Source organism: Echinops telfairi, unplaced genomic scaffold (genome assembly GCF_000313985.2).
Source record: "Echinops telfairi isolate 266 unplaced genomic scaffold, ASM31398v2 ScPeMD7_5868;HRSCAF=6743_0, whole genome shotgun sequence".
NCBI classification, from domain to species: domain Eukaryota; kingdom Metazoa; phylum Chordata; class Mammalia; order Afrosoricida; family Tenrecidae; genus Echinops; species Echinops telfairi.
The window spans coordinates 2550872-2566724 of record NW_022109767.1 but is presented as its reverse complement, the minus strand read 5'-3'; the positions used below and the strand labels follow the sequence as shown (position 1 = coordinate 2566724).

General features: G+C 42.5%; 1 protein-coding gene across 2 annotated transcripts; it reads left to right on the top strand.

Annotated features, from left to right (window-relative positions):
- Positions 1 to 4744: 4744 nt before the first annotated feature.
- GMNN (geminin DNA replication inhibitor) lies at positions 4745 to 13745 on the top strand. Of its 2 annotated transcripts, none has more exons than XM_004712516.2 (7): positions 4745 to 4786; positions 7642 to 7723; positions 9820 to 9897; positions 11038 to 11185; positions 12195 to 12277; positions 12578 to 12688; positions 13475 to 13745. In XM_004712516.2, the coding sequence occupies exons 2-7, from the start codon at positions 7673 to 7675 to the stop codon at positions 13598 to 13600; spliced, it is 597 nt and encodes a 198-aa protein (XP_004712573.1). In that variant the 5' UTR covers positions 4745 to 4786; positions 7642 to 7672; the 3' UTR covers positions 13601 to 13745. The 2 variants fall into 2 exon arrangements, with proteins under 2 accessions (XP_004712573.1, XP_045151720.1); XM_045295785.1 differs by lacking the exon at positions 4745 to 4786 and adding an exon at positions 4820 to 4903.
- The last annotated feature ends 2108 nt before the right edge of the window (positions 13746 to 15853 follow it).

Sequence of the window (15853 nt, the reverse complement as noted above, 5' to 3'; positions counted from 1 at the left end):
GCAGTAGTCTACTGCTCCCCCACCCTTCCTTTCCTCTCCAACCCTTGGGAGGCAATAAAGTCTATTTCTTCAAGTATGAAAATATTTTCATGATTTTTTATAAAAACAGAGGCACCATTTCTGAACCCTAAGGATCATCTCTCTTTTTATCAAACAGACATGTTTAAAACACAATAACCGAAAAATGTTTTTGTAGCTCAAATGAAAAGATTCAGCTTCTAAGTTGTCTTTATTACTTTACCTTTGAGTTTTTCCTGCCTCTGTGTGGTGATCTTCACAACTTATTCTTTTTTTAATCCTTGAAGTGATTCCTATTAGAAATATCTACCTAGTTCAGAGCCATTTGCTGTTCTTCATGAATCACCACCCTCTAATCTAGGAGCGGTGAGCTCCAAAACGTTATCTGACAATTACGGAGAAAAAACATTACATGAATAACAATGACTACAAGGAAGAAGAAAATATTCTAGAATTGAATATGATGAGAATTGTACAGCTCTTCTTGATATGACTGTATTATTGAATTGTATATCATTTGAAGTACTAACAAATACTTAAAAAACAAAAACAAACAAACAAACAAAAACCTTTATTGTGGGATACCTCAATGACCTCCACATGGACACCCAGCCCAGAACACATTGAATTTCCTGACCCAAATTGACTGGTTCTCTCCCTGCAGAATTTGACATGTGGACAGGAGGGGCCTGCGGGCTTTCATTGGGTCATCACACTGATGGCGGGGTCCTGGCAACACGATCGAAGGACTCCTGCTTTCAGGGTCCCCTGAGCTCTTCCCAAATCTTCCCATCCTGTGGACGTCCCTGTTTTCTTAATTCACACACTGTGAGCCTGTAACGTGCAAGCACAGATTCTTCCTTACACCAAACTCTACATTAACAACCGCAGTTTCTCCCAAGAGATAAAACAGGATTGCTCTCTTAGAGGCTGCTGGAAACCTATCCCCAAGAGTTACTGGGAGTGGAAAGTGTCATCTCGCTTCTGTGACCAAACTTCTTCCTGTATCAGGACGTCATCAGCCCAGAAGCCCTTCTTCCCAGCGCCCCCCCCACCAAATCTGGATGCTTCTCTTTTAGCCAATCTCATGCTTTCCCTGAAACCCAAATGGGTTTCTAATATGCATGTTAGGATTTTCATTCATATTCCATGACCTCCACCCCCACCACCCATTTCCCTAATGTCCTTGAATGAAACCTGATGCCTCCTGCAGGTGGCAAGTTTGCACCTTGCTGATTCACACAGACTTTCCTATAGAGGAAAGGCCTTCCTGGGACCAGTGATGCACTTTATCAGCAGCTTAGATTCCTCATATAGCAACCCTTTCCCGAAAACTTGTCTCACTTTTCATCAACAACAAGAAGGACAGAGGTTCAAAGAAAAGAGTTTTTTCTTCTTTAGAACACTCTTTTGCAATCAGTTGCCACTGAGTGAACCCCCACATGTGTCAGAGTAGGACTGGGATTCCCAGGGTTTTCAATGGATGGTTGTTTCAGATGTAATTTTTCCAGCCTTTCTATTAGGATGTCTCTGAATGGATTCAAACTTCCAGCCTTTCAGTTAGCAGCCAAACTGCCTAGAGTGCTCCAAAGGCAATGGAGTCAGGCCATAAACAGAAAAGAGACCACACAAATGGCAGAACGTCTTTGGTTGCTCCTTTGTGTCGATCCTGACCTTGACTTTCTTTTCTCCCGTTTACTCTGTGTGCAGTGAGGATGACGCCGGCGAGGAGGGGAGAGTGGGAACTCTGAGCAGCTTTCCCTCTGTGAGAAAGAAGATCCTGACAACATGCTTGTATTTTGCTTGTAATGTGAACTCTCAGAGCACGCTTTCAAAATACAAAAACACTGAGGAGAGCATTAAAATGGCTTAAGACATCAAAGAACAAAAATTCATAAGATTGTAAATGTGGGTGAGTGCAGAGTGGAGACTCAATGCCCATTGGTAGGCAAGGGTTGGGGTGAGGAGATGAGCCAGTCAGGGTGCAGGGTAGCAATGACGAAATATATAACTTTCTTCTAGTTCTTAAATGCTTCCTCTCTGCCATTCCAATTATCAAGACCCCAATTCTACCTTACAAATCTGGCTAGAGCAGAGGATGTACATTGGTACAGATAGCAACTGCAAACACAGGGAATCCAGGACCTTCAGTACCAGTGGTGAGAGGCTTGATGCCTAGAGGGTGGAGGGAATGTGGTGTAGAAAGGGGGAACTGATTACAAGAATCTACTTATAGTTTCCTCCCTGGGGGATGGACAGCAGAGAAGAGGGTGGGGGGAGGCATCAGAGAGTGAAACCTATGACAAAATAATAATAATTTATGAATTATGAAGGGTTTATGATGGAGGGGGCAAAGGGGAGGGAGGGGAAAAATGAGCAGCCAATATTAAGGGCTCAAGTAGAAGGCAAATGTTTTGAGGGCAACAAATGTACATATGTGCTTGACACAATGGATGGATGTATGGATTATGATAAGAATTGTACGAGCCCCTAATAAAATGATTTTTTCAAACGGCGTAAGAAAACAGTTTCATCCTGGATTGCATTAATTGAATGTATTGTATTTCCTTGGTTCTTTATCCATTTGGCTGAATTATCTTATTTAAATTTAAGTGTTACATTAAAAATGAAAATCCAAATGCGGATATAGTGAATGAGTTTGCACTTGTTCCCCTCTCTTTTTTCCAACAATGCGTATGTTAGACCAACAGCTAAACTGAGCCCAGTGCCAGGCCTCATCTTCTCGCAGGAAGCCGCTGTCAGATATGAATTGCTCGCCTTGCTCTTAGCAGCCTGGTGCTTAACCTACTGCACCACCAGGGGTCTTACATATTAAGAGTTCAAGGAAAACCTCTTGGTTAAGCCATGTGATCACCATTCATAGCAGGAGAATTGTGTGATGTGGAGCTCTCTACAAATGATCCTGGTGAAGCCTTTTTAATAAGATGGCAGTGAGTTCTTATTTTTCTCCCGTGACTGTTTTCAGAAGAATAGAGGTTGTCTGAGATTGAGTTATTTTGCAGGCTGCCTAAAAACCTAGGGGATCCAGCTTAGACTTAATAAATGAGAACAAATTAAGAACAGGTACATTTATTTTTTTATTATTTTTTATAAGAACAGGTACAATTATGCTCTGTCCTCTCAATTGATTCTATTGCCTATCATTAATGATTCATGAGGATTTTACTATTGCACTTTAAGCTATGCTAAATTTTTAGTTTCCTTTTGGGACACTATTTTAATTTCTTTCCCTATTTTCATAACCCTTTTGTCAATGGTTGGCAAGATGAGAAGAAACAGCTATGAACACACAGACACGGAGTTTGTGCTCAGCTCACACTCACAGCTGAGTCCATTTGGACTCACAAGGACCTTTCAGGAGGTGGGCACAGGGAGTCTCAGGGATTACAGCTGAGAAAGTTTGGGCGGTGCTGTGTTTTGAGTTTAAGCAGCTATTTTCATCCCTCAGAGAATGGTGATCCCATGAAAAGTTAAGAAAGGCGACAACGGACTCGTCCTAGTTTGCATGGAAGGAGCCTGGCGGCACAGTAGTTACTTGCACCAGTGCTGACCCAGAGGTGGGCTGTCCAGCCCATCAGCGGCTCCGAGCAACAAACACCTGGTTCCCATAACCTCGCTCCCAGCAAAGACTGTGGGGCAGTTCTGGTTACAGGTCGCTAACAGTAGGAGTCATCTGGAAGGGACACGACAATAATCAACAATAACTATGGTAGCCAGTTGTCCTCCAAAGGAGGCCTGATCATGACGATCTCATGTGTGTCAGGGAAGAACCGTGTTCCAGAGAGTTTGTGAGGGTCATCTTCCAGCAGGTTGCTAGGTTTTTCTTCTGAGGCCCCCTAAGCCATTGTACCGCCCAGGGACTCCGTGTTTATAGTGAATGGAGACTCCTCACTGTCAAGCAGTCAATGCCAACGGAGAGTGACTCGATAGGACAGAGTAGAAGGACTCTGTAGGGCTTCCGAAGCTGTAAATCCCAAGGGAGGAGAAAGTGTCATCTATCTCCCAAGAAGGAGCTGCTGGGATGTGCTATGTCCACGAGTTATAGAACTTTATAGTATTAAAAATGAAAAAGTTAAAAACAAATTTTACAAATCAATCCATTAGTAGAAAAATGAAATGCAAAAAGGATGATCTCTATTATTCATCTCTGTACTTCCTATGGATAGTATAGAAATCAGCTAAATTCAATAAATGTGAATGCATCACACACACACACACACACACACACACAAGAAAAAGCTAGATGACGGAACCCTTACTGAGGTTCCTCTGTTCCTGGCGTTTGCTATGCCTGTTGTATTCCTAGCACCCAAAGCAGTGTGCACACGTAATAGTTATAGGATTAATTGATCACCAAATTAGGCCTTTTACACTCTTACCACATCAAGACCCAAGTAAAAATGGGGCGTTAGGCAAATCTAAGGGGAATACTATAGGTACAATATTCTCCCAGGTTTACGTCTACTGGAGCAGACATTAAAGGGCTAAACTACTGCACACTGAATACGCATACGTTCCCGGAGCCCCTGGTAAACCAGAAACCCCTGAATTTCTCCCCTCAGGCTGCTCGCTCCTAATGCGCAGGCGCAGGATTTGGCCAAAAAATTAAAAAAAAGGGGGGAGGAGGAAGAAAGAGGGCGGAGACGTGAGACCACGTGTCGCGTGCCGGTGGCCCCACCCCCTTCTTACGTCTGTGTCACGTGAGCGTCGGGGGCGTGCCAGCGTAAGGATCCTCCGGCGGCGCGCGGTAAGCTCTCCGCGGCTGTGGGGACGGACCTGGGGTGGTTTCGGCGCTGTGAGAGCCACGTCGCAGCGGCGGCCTGCTTTCCCCGCGACCATTCAGCATTTCCAGCCCGCCCGCCCCGTAAGTGGGAAGGAGCGGGCAGGAGGAGGGACACGCGGGCACCTAGTGTATTCTTTCTGAAGAAACCCACTTTCGGTCCTGCTTGCCGGACGCTGCCTTCTCTCCGTCGCCCGTGCGGCCGAGGCCGGCAGGCAGGGCGGGGAGGACGGCGCTTGGGAAGGGGAGGGCGGTCGGGCGGGGCGGCCGCCCATGCGTTAGGCTGGTTTCGCGCGCTTTCCTGTCGGCGCTCCCTGCCGCCTGGGGTGGCCACCGTCCCCGGAGCGCACGTCGCGGTCGGGTTCCTGCGCGCGCATCGGGACTGTCGCTCCTCACCCCGGGGTCCCGGAGCCCCTAAGACTGTGGGGGAGTCTTCCCGGGGGTCCCCGGCGGGCAGCCGGCCGCTCCTTTGTCAGTGCAGTAATTCTTGTCCCCAGGGGCCCACACGCTGGGCTCAGGTCGCCGAACCCTGGATTAGGTTGACGGGAGTCCTGGCGGAGTAGTGGTTACACGTTCGGCTGCGATTCGCCTGGTCGGCAGTTCGAAACCAACAGCAGTCGCCCGGGTGGGTGAAAGGCTGGGCTTTCTACTCCCGGAAACAGTTACAGTCTAGGAAAAGCCCGCAGGGGCCTTGCTGAGCCAACGCTGACTCGATGGCAGTGAATTCTGAGATGCTGGTCTCTTGGGGTCATAGTATTTGGGGGGCCCCCTCCTAGAGTTGCCTTTTAAAGAAAAATTGTAGTTCAAAATGCATGGGAAAGAACATTGGTCAATTGTAACATATTTTACATGTTGGAGTGCTGCTTGTACAGCTTCATCCAGTTGTGCAACCATCACCTCCGCCAGAGTTTAGTCCAGGTGTGGAGACGAACTGAGGAATCAACCCTGGACACGGAAAGGGGGCAGTAAGATTGCACTGTGACAGCCCGCTGCTCTGCGGGAGAAAGACAGGGCCTTCTACTCCTGTGAAGAGTGACAGTCTGGGGAATTGACAGGGCAGCTCTACCCTGCCCGATCAGGTGGCTCCCAGTAGGCATGGACTCCGTGGGCAGTGGGTTAAGAGGTTAGAGAGAAGGATGCTTTCCACTGATCAGATCTTTCAGACCTTTTTCAAATCCAGACAAATCCTAAAACGTGCCCTACACGTCGGCTTACAAATACACAGCCACGTCATTAACTGAGGAGTTTCACCAAACACGTTTCTCTCCTCACCTGCCCTGCATGGTTTTCTACTGTCTGTCGGCTTCATTCTATACCGTTGCATATTTTCAAATGATGATTACCGCCGAATACAGTGTGGGGGTTGTTAGGTTCGAGCCCGGGCCAGGAAGGGGTGGCACACCTAGGTGGGCGGTACACCTGGATTGGCCCATCTAGGCCAGAGGAATTTGATTCAGCCAATGGGATCGACCGGTACCATTAACCACGCCTATCAACGGGTGGGGGCGGGGCCTGAACACCCAGAATTTTGTTCTGCGCAGCCGTGCCACGGACTCCGTCTGGCGTGTGTTCCATTTACAGAAACTGCTTCTATCTATAAACTCACTTGGGTCACAAACCAGGCTTAGGCGTGAATTCTTTCTCGTGGGAAGCCTAGCACCGAGGTATATTTCTCTCCCACGGGAGCCCTAACAGGGATCCTGAGAAAAACGTTGCCCTGGAGGCATGCAGTGGATGGGGTCCAACTAACAGTATCTTAACATGAAATCGAGTGGAAATTAACCGTGTGCCCCACATAGTCATATAGTCATAGCAGTTTCTTAACATGAAATAGAGTAGAAGTTAACCATGTGCCCCACAGTCATACAGTTTTGTTTCTGAAACTGATTTCTTTGTGGCTGTTATCAGTGGGCTTTAAAAATTCTGTGGGGAAATTGTCTTAACAGATAATGAAAATGTTCATGGACTTTTTGGAGCCGCCTCACTTGTGTACATGTTAGAACTACAATTTTTCTTTAAAAGGCAACTCTAGGAGGGGGCCCCATGGGATGGGTCTGTCGCCCCAACTTTCATTAGATTGGGTGAAGGCATGCAAACATCGGGGAGATCTGCTCCACCTTCCCTTTCTTTTCCTTATACCCCTTAGTTTCTCTGTTCATGGTGTTGGGGACGCGTTCCTTACAAATAAATACAAATGCAAAACCTCATTACGTTGGAGATTAAGACATAATTATTACTGACTGGGAGAGCCTTGTTTATCCCAGCTGTATACCTTTGAAGGTTAGGATGCTGTTCTTTGGGCAAATCTATTTGTGTTTTGCTTTTCCTGGTAATGGTTTCTTAGATCTTTGAGAGACCTGTATTGAAGCTAGGACACAATCACATTTACATTTTTAAAATACTCCATTTAGAATGGGATTTTGTTCCAATGACTCCACTGGCATTAAGCCCTGGAATAACTTGACTATCTTTCCCCCATTAAATTTCAGTATTGCCTTTTATTATCATTATCTATAAAACTGATCTTTATTTGTTTTGGGTGGTTTGAAACATAGATAAACCTACAGATGTGTTTTAATTTACACAAGTGGATGATTGGAACGGGAGTTCATTGCAACTTGAATACCTTGAGGGGTTGGGACCCAGAATTGTGTTTCTGTGGGTCTAGTCATGATGTTAGACACCCTTTTCATTGATAGGGTTGAGAGTGGGCAGAGTAGGGAAAAGGTTAAGTAGTTCCACCTCGCAGAAGTAAGATTTTTATGATTGTCTTTTCACCAATAAAACAACCCCCAGATGCTAACCATGTACTGGTTTTTCAGTTACTAGACGCTGTCCTTCACCAGCTGTACAATGAATCCCAGTATGAAGCAGAAACAAGAAGAACTCCAAGAGAATATAAAGGTATGTGATCCAGTCACTGTATCCTGTTGTGGGAAGCATATGATTCGAAGTATTTTGACATAACCCAATTTTATTTGTCTAAGAGCTCATAGACCTTGAGTTACTGTATTTTCAGTCAGAGAACATATAGTAAAATGGCTCAGTGGTAAAGAGCTTGGCTTTTAACCAAAAGGTCTCTGGTTTCAACCCATTAGCCCCTCCCTGGGAGAAAAGTGTGACAACCCTATTTCTATAATGATTTACAGCCTTGGAAACCATATCCACCTATAGTGAGTTGGAATCAACTTAATGGCAGTGGATTCGACTTGGCCCCTTGCTACTCAGTTGTGCTGTTTCTAAAAGCCATCCAATGTTGTTGCTGTGTCACTAGTAATCTAATAATGTTAGAACTTGCGATTATCTGATATAATATTATTCTTACTGAAAATATTGGCTAATGACAAGTTCCTGCCTCTTGTATCCTTATTTGAAAATCACTTGACCATAAACAGAAAGGTTTATTTCTGGACTGTGTTCCGTGAGTCTGTATAAAGAAAATGGTAACAGCAATATGAAATTTTTTAGGACCATTAGCTTACATGTCTAAATTTAAATCTTAGGAATGGTCCTTTTGTGTGTTTGTGTGACAATAACTTAGCTCCTCTCTTGGGCTGTTATTAATAATAAGCATTTAAATAAATGAATACCTTCTATTAAGGCTCCAGCGTTATGTTTTCTTCCATTTGTCTGAAGGCTGTTGGCTAATCTGTAATCTAAGTGATCTGAAATGTGGGTGTAATATTTGTTCTCTTGGAAGCAGGCATTTGTTCTTCGGTTAAATAGTGAGATAGTAATCAGCAGCAGAAACTGGACCGTGGGAAAGGTGAACTCTGGTCCTGAGAAGTAGTGTGGAATCAGTAACTTTCTCACGCGGGTCTGGTATCATGTTCTTGCTAACCAGGTTTTGAGTATTCACCATTGTTAGCTATCCCATGTTGGCAGTATAACTAATGCATTTTGCAAAAATAGAGCTTTCAGATAAGGAAATATACTGGAAGCTATTTACATATTGAAAGGAAAACAATATTTTTTGCAAAGCATTAGGTTGGGCACATTGGAGTAGTACTTTCATTATACCTCCCGCACTGAACTTCCAGCTGTCTCCTAATGAATGGGCTTGAAGCCGAGTGCTCCTGTAAGCAGGTGGTGTTTCGGGGGGGAGGGGGTGTCTATTACAAATGTACACAGCTTTATGTAAAACATTTCCTTCAAAATTAGAAATATTTTTATGAATACATAGGAATGTGTTAGGAGCTGTTCATGAATAAAGGAAGATTGAGGTTAATTCTTTCGCTTATGGAAAGACGTATTTTGTAATGTTAATGATTAACCTTGCCTCCTCCTCCCATTTACTCTTGTGAATTTCTCCCCTATGTGCTGATATGTTGGGTTTTATAAAAGTAGAGTGTTTGTCAGTTCTAGGTTGTGTTTGTAACAGCGTCTAAGAGGCTGTAGATACTGTGTGGTACATGAGAGTCATCGCATACGGGTTTGAACTATTAAATGTAACTTAGAAATGTTGCTGTATTTTTATAGGGTTAATGAACCTTCCTGTAGCTTATGCCTTGGGCTGCTAACTGCGAGATTATCAGTTCAAAGCCACTGGCTACTCTGTGGGAGAAAGATGAGATTTTCCATTTCCATAGAGATTTATAGCCTCTGAAACCTACTGGGACATTCTATTCTATAGAGTTACTATGAGTCTGAATTGAGTCAGTGAAGTGAATTTGGAGTTGGGTATTTTTGGCAAATGATTAGTTGACAAGATGATCATATTTTAAGAATAGTAGGGATTAAAATGGGAGGAGAAACGTGTTTATACTGAGTGGGTGATTTGACTAATTTTAAGAATTTTTTTAATGATTGGATTTTAGAGGAATAATTGGCTTCCTGATTGATTTAGCCAATACCTTTATTATCCATATGTAGTATTGTTATATAACAAGTAAAATGTTACCATTCTTGTTTATTTTTTTCTTCAGATTATAGTAGAACCACTACAATTGCAATTCCTGTAGATACTCACTAACCAAAGTATGAATTCATTTGAATTTTAGAATAGTCCTGTCCCACGAAGAACTCTGAAGATGATTCAGCCTTCAGCAGATGGGGCTCTTGTTGGAAGAGAATGTGAGGTGTGCATTATTGTGTGGGAAAGGGGTCCATGTGATAATACTCCTCTCTGCCTTACAAATATCGCCCAAATTTCCTTGGTTAGCAACCCTGAATCATTGAAATTTGGAATGAGTTTAAGAGATAGTTCTTGTTTAGTTGCTCAATAGGAAGTTCAAACTTTGTATGACTGCCTACAGTGATACTGGAATGAAGAATTAAGTTATGAGTTATTCTGTATGCTAATAATGCTGCTTTGAGCTGAAGATGTTAGATTCTTTTATTTACCATATATACTCGAGTGTAAGCCGAGTTTTTTTCAGCATGTTTTTAATGCAGTTTTTGTGGTTAAATTAGGTACCTCGGCTGAGATTTAGGTCAGCTTATACTCGAGTACATATGGTATCCCTCTTTGTAAATAATAGAATCACAAATGTCTGGACTTCTGCCAGTTCAAACTATTGCCTTTGCATGATACTGAATTATTTAAATTATAAGTAATAAATCATGGCAGTTAAGCTTTAGAGCCAGCTTTATGCAGATAGTGGCTACAAATCAAATCTATCAAGGACAACTATACATAGTGTCATTTTAAGAAAGGAGATTCAATGATATAAAAAGATGAGTTCTCTTTTTAATAAATGCAGTAATATTCAACTTTTCCTGTTTCATAGATCAATATAAGTGTGTAAGGCCGGGTTGACTAGAGAAACAAATCCAGGGACACTCATATATCTAAGAGAGGGCTTTATATCAAGAAGTAATTATGTACTGAGAAAACCTCCCAGTCCAGTCCAACTCAAGCCCATGAGTCTGGTATCAGTCCATAAGAGGTACTCCAGACTCATGAAGCCACAAGCAATGATGCAGAATGCAGGAAAATCACAGGCCGGTGGGTGCAAAATCTTGTGGATCCAATGGCAGTGGGTGCATCTGCAGGGCTCTGGCAGCCACTAGGATCAGCCAGCAGGAAGGTGAAGGCAGAGAGAGCAGGGCAGGTTCCCAGGGTCGTCCTCTGAGAAGGCCATGCCCATAAGGAGGCACCTTCAGACTGTGACCTCATTGCCAGGGTGAATGCCACCCCAACATTTCTGTCTAGCTTCAAGTAGACGTGATATCACGCAACTACCACGGTGAGATTAATCTGTGTATTTTCATTACAGTTGGCCAAAGGCTTATCCAAAAAGAAACATGGAAATGGCCAGTTATCAACGAAAACTTCCAGGTCTGGAACTGATGTTGTCCCTGAACACAGTGAGAATAGAAACCTTGGAGGAGTCACCCAGGAAGCATTTGATCTTATGATTAAAGGTATATAAAAATGTGTCACTTTTATTTAAAAATATAACTTTAGTTAAAAGGTCAATGTATTTCTGTTTCACTGTTGTGAATGCTGCCTGTAGCCTCTTGATTTGGGATACTGTAAGAGGCTTCACCTAGTTCTTGTGCTTTTTTAGATAGTGGCATTTGCTAGGTTCTAAATGTGGATGAGGACTATGTATTAAGGGAAGGATAGTTGTTAAGATGGCAGCTCTGTTACTGGGTTAACTTAAAAGAGATTGGAAGATAGGAGACTTTTCCAGAAGAAAAATCTTTAGAGAATGAATTTGAAGTGAGAAAGGAGAATAGGAAGTAAGAGAACTAATAGAAACTTGGCCCCAAATTAAAGGCAGTGAAGATGGACGAGAATTGTGCTTATAAGTACTAGTTGATACTGGAATGGCGGTGGAAATCAGAAGAGGAAACTAAAAATGTAAAAAAAAAAAAAGGAAGATTACTACTTCTGAACTGTCCGTAAGTCATTTGCTATATGACTAGTGAGAAGATTGTAGCCTAGAGAAAAGAACCATGTCTAGAATAAAAATGGTGTGAAAAGTCATTGTGGAAATCATCATAATCACACATCCTGAAAATGTATAGCTCTCAGCTTTGCAATACTACCAATATGCGACAAACTGGCATCAGGTACTGAGTAGGACACAACATACTACGTAATATTCCTGCCGCACAGGCCTTCTCTGAATCCAGGCGTAGAATCCAGCCATTCTAAATTAAAGGCCAGATAAGCATAATCAAATAAACACAAAGCAAATATTTCAGATGGAAAAATCAATTTAGCTGAGAGATAATGTCTTTGCTTATTGTACTTTTGATGCAACTCTGCTGAAGGATTGAAAATTTTAAACATGAAATACTGGGAAAGATTCAAGAAATTGATTTTGTTTTGTAACGGTCTTATGAAAAGGTTTAAATAGAAAATTTATTAACTTTTTTTTACGGTAATATGTAACACGCCTGTATGTAAAACAATTTATTTCAGAAACTCCATCTTCTCAATATTGGAAGGAATTAGCAGAAAAACGAAGGCAGGCTCTCTATGATACACTGAAGGAAAATGAGAAAGTACGTATTCACCGTAATGGTTTGTGTCATTTTTCAAAAGCCATTCTGCGATGGTTTCTGTTTTCTGCTGCTATGAACATTTGGCTAGAGCAGTACAGCGAGCGTTCATGTTGGCCCCATGGAAGTATAATTACAAAGACACTCTGTGACCAGAACTGTTTCACAAAGAGCCTCCTGGGTCGAGAAGGTTACCTGTCACCTGCGTGAAGGGCTTTTCTCAGTTGTTTACTTGGAAGGTTAAGGGCTGGCCTGTAGCTTAGCCATGTGTACGGCACACTGAACTTCATGTATTTCATCTAGCTCCATAAAGAAATTGAAGACAAGGACAGTGAAATTGCACGTTTGAAAAAAGAGAATAAAGAATTAGCAGAAGTAGCAGAACACGTACAGTATATGGCAGAGATGATAGAGGTAGGTATTTTTAACATTCAAAGTCATTCATTTCTCTAGGAAACTAAAGCAGGGGGGGTGGGGGGCATGGGGAGGGGAAAAAAGAAAGAAATGAAAGCAGGATTGAGGATTGGATCAATGTTTCCGGTCTAAAATCAGCCTTCCTGGTCCCACAGATTTTTTAAGGTCCCTTGTGTTAAGTCAAATTAAATTCCTTATTTTGTCAGGACTTATTTTCCTCATCTGTAAAACGAGAATGGTGAACGCACGTCGTAGGTTTGTTCGATAATTAAGTGGAAAATTGGGAGGAGTGCCTGGCACGTAGTGAGAGCTCAGTAATCGAGCTATTATTTATTCTCATGAAGCAATAGAAAATACTTTCTTGTAGATTTATATAAAAGAATTCACTGGAAAATTGTGCTTTGTAGTTAAAGTATATTACCTAGATAAGTTTGATGGTTTTGTCTCTCAAAAGATTTGGAAATAGTTAATATCTGTACAAGAATTACTCTAGGTACTTACAGACCAACCCCAGTCATAACGAGTGCATTTCACATCACACGACCCTGTAGTGCAGGGAGAACTGTGCAGTGTCTGAGACCATCAGTCTTCACAGTAGACAGCCTCCTTTGCTCCCTCAGGGCTGCTGGTAGGTTCCAGCTGCTGAGCGGTTTGGAAGCAATCCTGCGCTTAACCCACTGCACCACCAGTGTTCTTTCATTTCACCGGGAGGGATCCACAGGTTTGTATGTTGATAATGGGTTTGGGCTTGAAAGTCATAATACACTATTGTTTGTTCTTTAAAAGAGACTGAGTGGTGACCCGCTGGAGAACTTTGAATCATCGGATGGTCGGGCATTTGAGTCTGAAGAGGAAACTGGTGAGGATTCCGAAGTGGAAGACTCAGAAATTGGCCGAAGAAATTCCTGTTAGACTGACCCGTTTGCATCCTGGGGCCCTTTGTATTAAAATACAAATACTGTGTATTTTTACTCCCTGTCTTATGTAAATAGCGTTTTCTCAATTGTTTGGCATGACTTGTGTACATGATAAATAAACATCAGCCTGCTATTAAGGAGCACTGTGTATGTCTTCATATAGTGTGAAGTTCAAGGGTCTGTAGAAAATGTTTCTTTCTCTACTTTTCTATTGTTTACTTTTCTCTTCCTCTGTTAACCATGTTGGAGGGAACAAGGGGAAATCATTGTCTCCTAATTAGGCTGAGCTCATTGAGGTTGCACTTCCACACGGGTTATAGCTCACACTCCCTGCAAAAACTGTTAATTTGGGGGCCTCATCCAGATACAGTTCTTTGGGAGTAGCTTGTAGGATGGAGCCTGAGAATCTTTTTCTAGGGCTTCTTGAGTGAATCTGCTGAAGCAGATGAAGGTTAATTGCTAGGATGACCAGGCTCTCTTGGGAGGTTAAAATGATTGTGATGGTGATCATCCTTTGGAGAAGCAAAGGGAGGAGCAGGTGGGACGCCAAGGAAGACCTGCAGGCAGAGCTGAGGGTTCTGAAGCTTTCTGTGTGCACATATGCACATGCTGATACAGGTGCAAGGTATATACATCCTGAGAAACGAAGGTGTAATTGAGTGCAATGGATTATAGATTCTATGAGGGCTTCAAGAAATGTGTGGAAAAATGAATAGATAAGAAAATGCATTTTTCCCCATGAACTTTGAAGCCCCCTCATGTTTTGAAGGAAGAAAAAAGACGAAATACAAATTGCTTGCAAAGTGTACAACATTGGGATCGAATAAGCTGTAAGAAGCACCCAGTTAAAATTTGAATAAATTGACAATGTCAAACTATAAATGGTGAAGCAGTTAGTAACCCCTTTATAGGGCCTTAGTTTTCCTAACTAATATTAAGATGAAACCTACTTCATTGTATTAGATGAAGGATTAGAACCAGAACCAAGTGATGCATCATTAGAAGCTATTACTGGTATTTAGCAGTAACATCTAACAGAACATTCTGAGAAGCTGAAAAATCTGTGTTGTCCTGTGTGGTAGACACTAACCACATGTGATTATTGAGCATGTGACATGGGACTAGTGAATGAGGGACTGCATTTTTAATTTATGTTTGAATAGCTGCTACAGGAGACTAGTGGCTACTGTACTGGACCAAACTCACTGCCATTGAATCATGGCAACTCATAACAATCCCCTGCTGTCTGTTGTGGAGATAAGAAATAGTTGCAGGAGTAGAAGGCCCCATCTTTCCCCCCCAGGAGTGGCTGCTGATTTTGAACCGTTGACCTTGTGAATTGCAGCCGGATGTTTATTGTATTTGACAGTGCAACTCTTGTAGTTGGGTCACTAGCCTATGGGTAGACGTAGGGGAACGTTCTGCGGCGGGCAGAGAAGAGACTGACCTGGAAAGCTGTTTGAATGGGTAATAGAGCGGAAAGCTGTGTGAAATGCTTTTGTAAATAGCCTTTTTTTTCCCCAGAAAGTTCGGAAAAATACCAAAAATGGACTTCCAGAAATTTGATGGTTAGGGAACAAAACAAAGAATTGAAGAGGATATCATAGACTCATGAAGGTTAAAATTTCTCTTTAAGGACACTTCCTTGTAAAGAAAGTAAAGGGCGCACCACAGACTAGGAGAATATAGGTTGGGGTTTTAAAAAGTGGGTTGATTTATAAAAAAATAAAAAGTGGTGGAAAAAAAAGTGGGAAGATCCCATTTTCTTTTCATTCCATGTCCGCAGGAACTTTTTTTAACTCCCCTCCCATTAGACATCTGAAAAGGGTTTCCTTTATGTACAGAACCTTTATAACTGGACAGTCGATAATTTTTATCATGGAGAAGTGACTTGGATACTTGAAGATATGCACCGATGAAAAGCACAAGAGGATAAAAGCTGCTCAATATCAGTCACTAGGGAAATGTAAATTAAAGATACATTGAGATATGTCTAAACACTTACTAAACTTAAGACCCAAACACTACCAAGTCAATTCTTAATCCTGGCAACCCCTTAGGACAGGTAGAACGGCCTGTCTGATTTTGAACTCGTAAGGCTCTGCCACCAGGGCTCCTAAGACACCTATCGGAATGGCTGCTACTTAAGTAAATAAACTTCACCATATCAAGTAGTACTAAGGGTGTGGAGAAACCAACTTTCCTAGGGCCCTGGTGGTGGAGCAGATTGAGGTGGGCTGCTAATCAC

What these genes read in the sequence shown, in the direction of transcription:
- GMNN (XM_004712516.2), top strand. Translation starts at nt 7,673, where the DNA reads ATGAATCCCAGTATGAAGCAGAAACAAGAAGAACTCCAAGAGAATATA. An exon ending in TTGTTGGAAGAGAATGTGAG is followed by an intron (nt 9,898 to 11,037) that starts GTGTGCATTATT and finishes TTTTCATTACAG; the next exon opens with TTGGCCAAAGGCTTATCCAA. An exon ending in ATTTGATCTTATGATTAAAG is followed by an intron (nt 11,186 to 12,194) that starts GTATATAAAAAT and finishes AATTTATTTCAG; the next exon opens with AAACTCCATCTTCTCAATAT.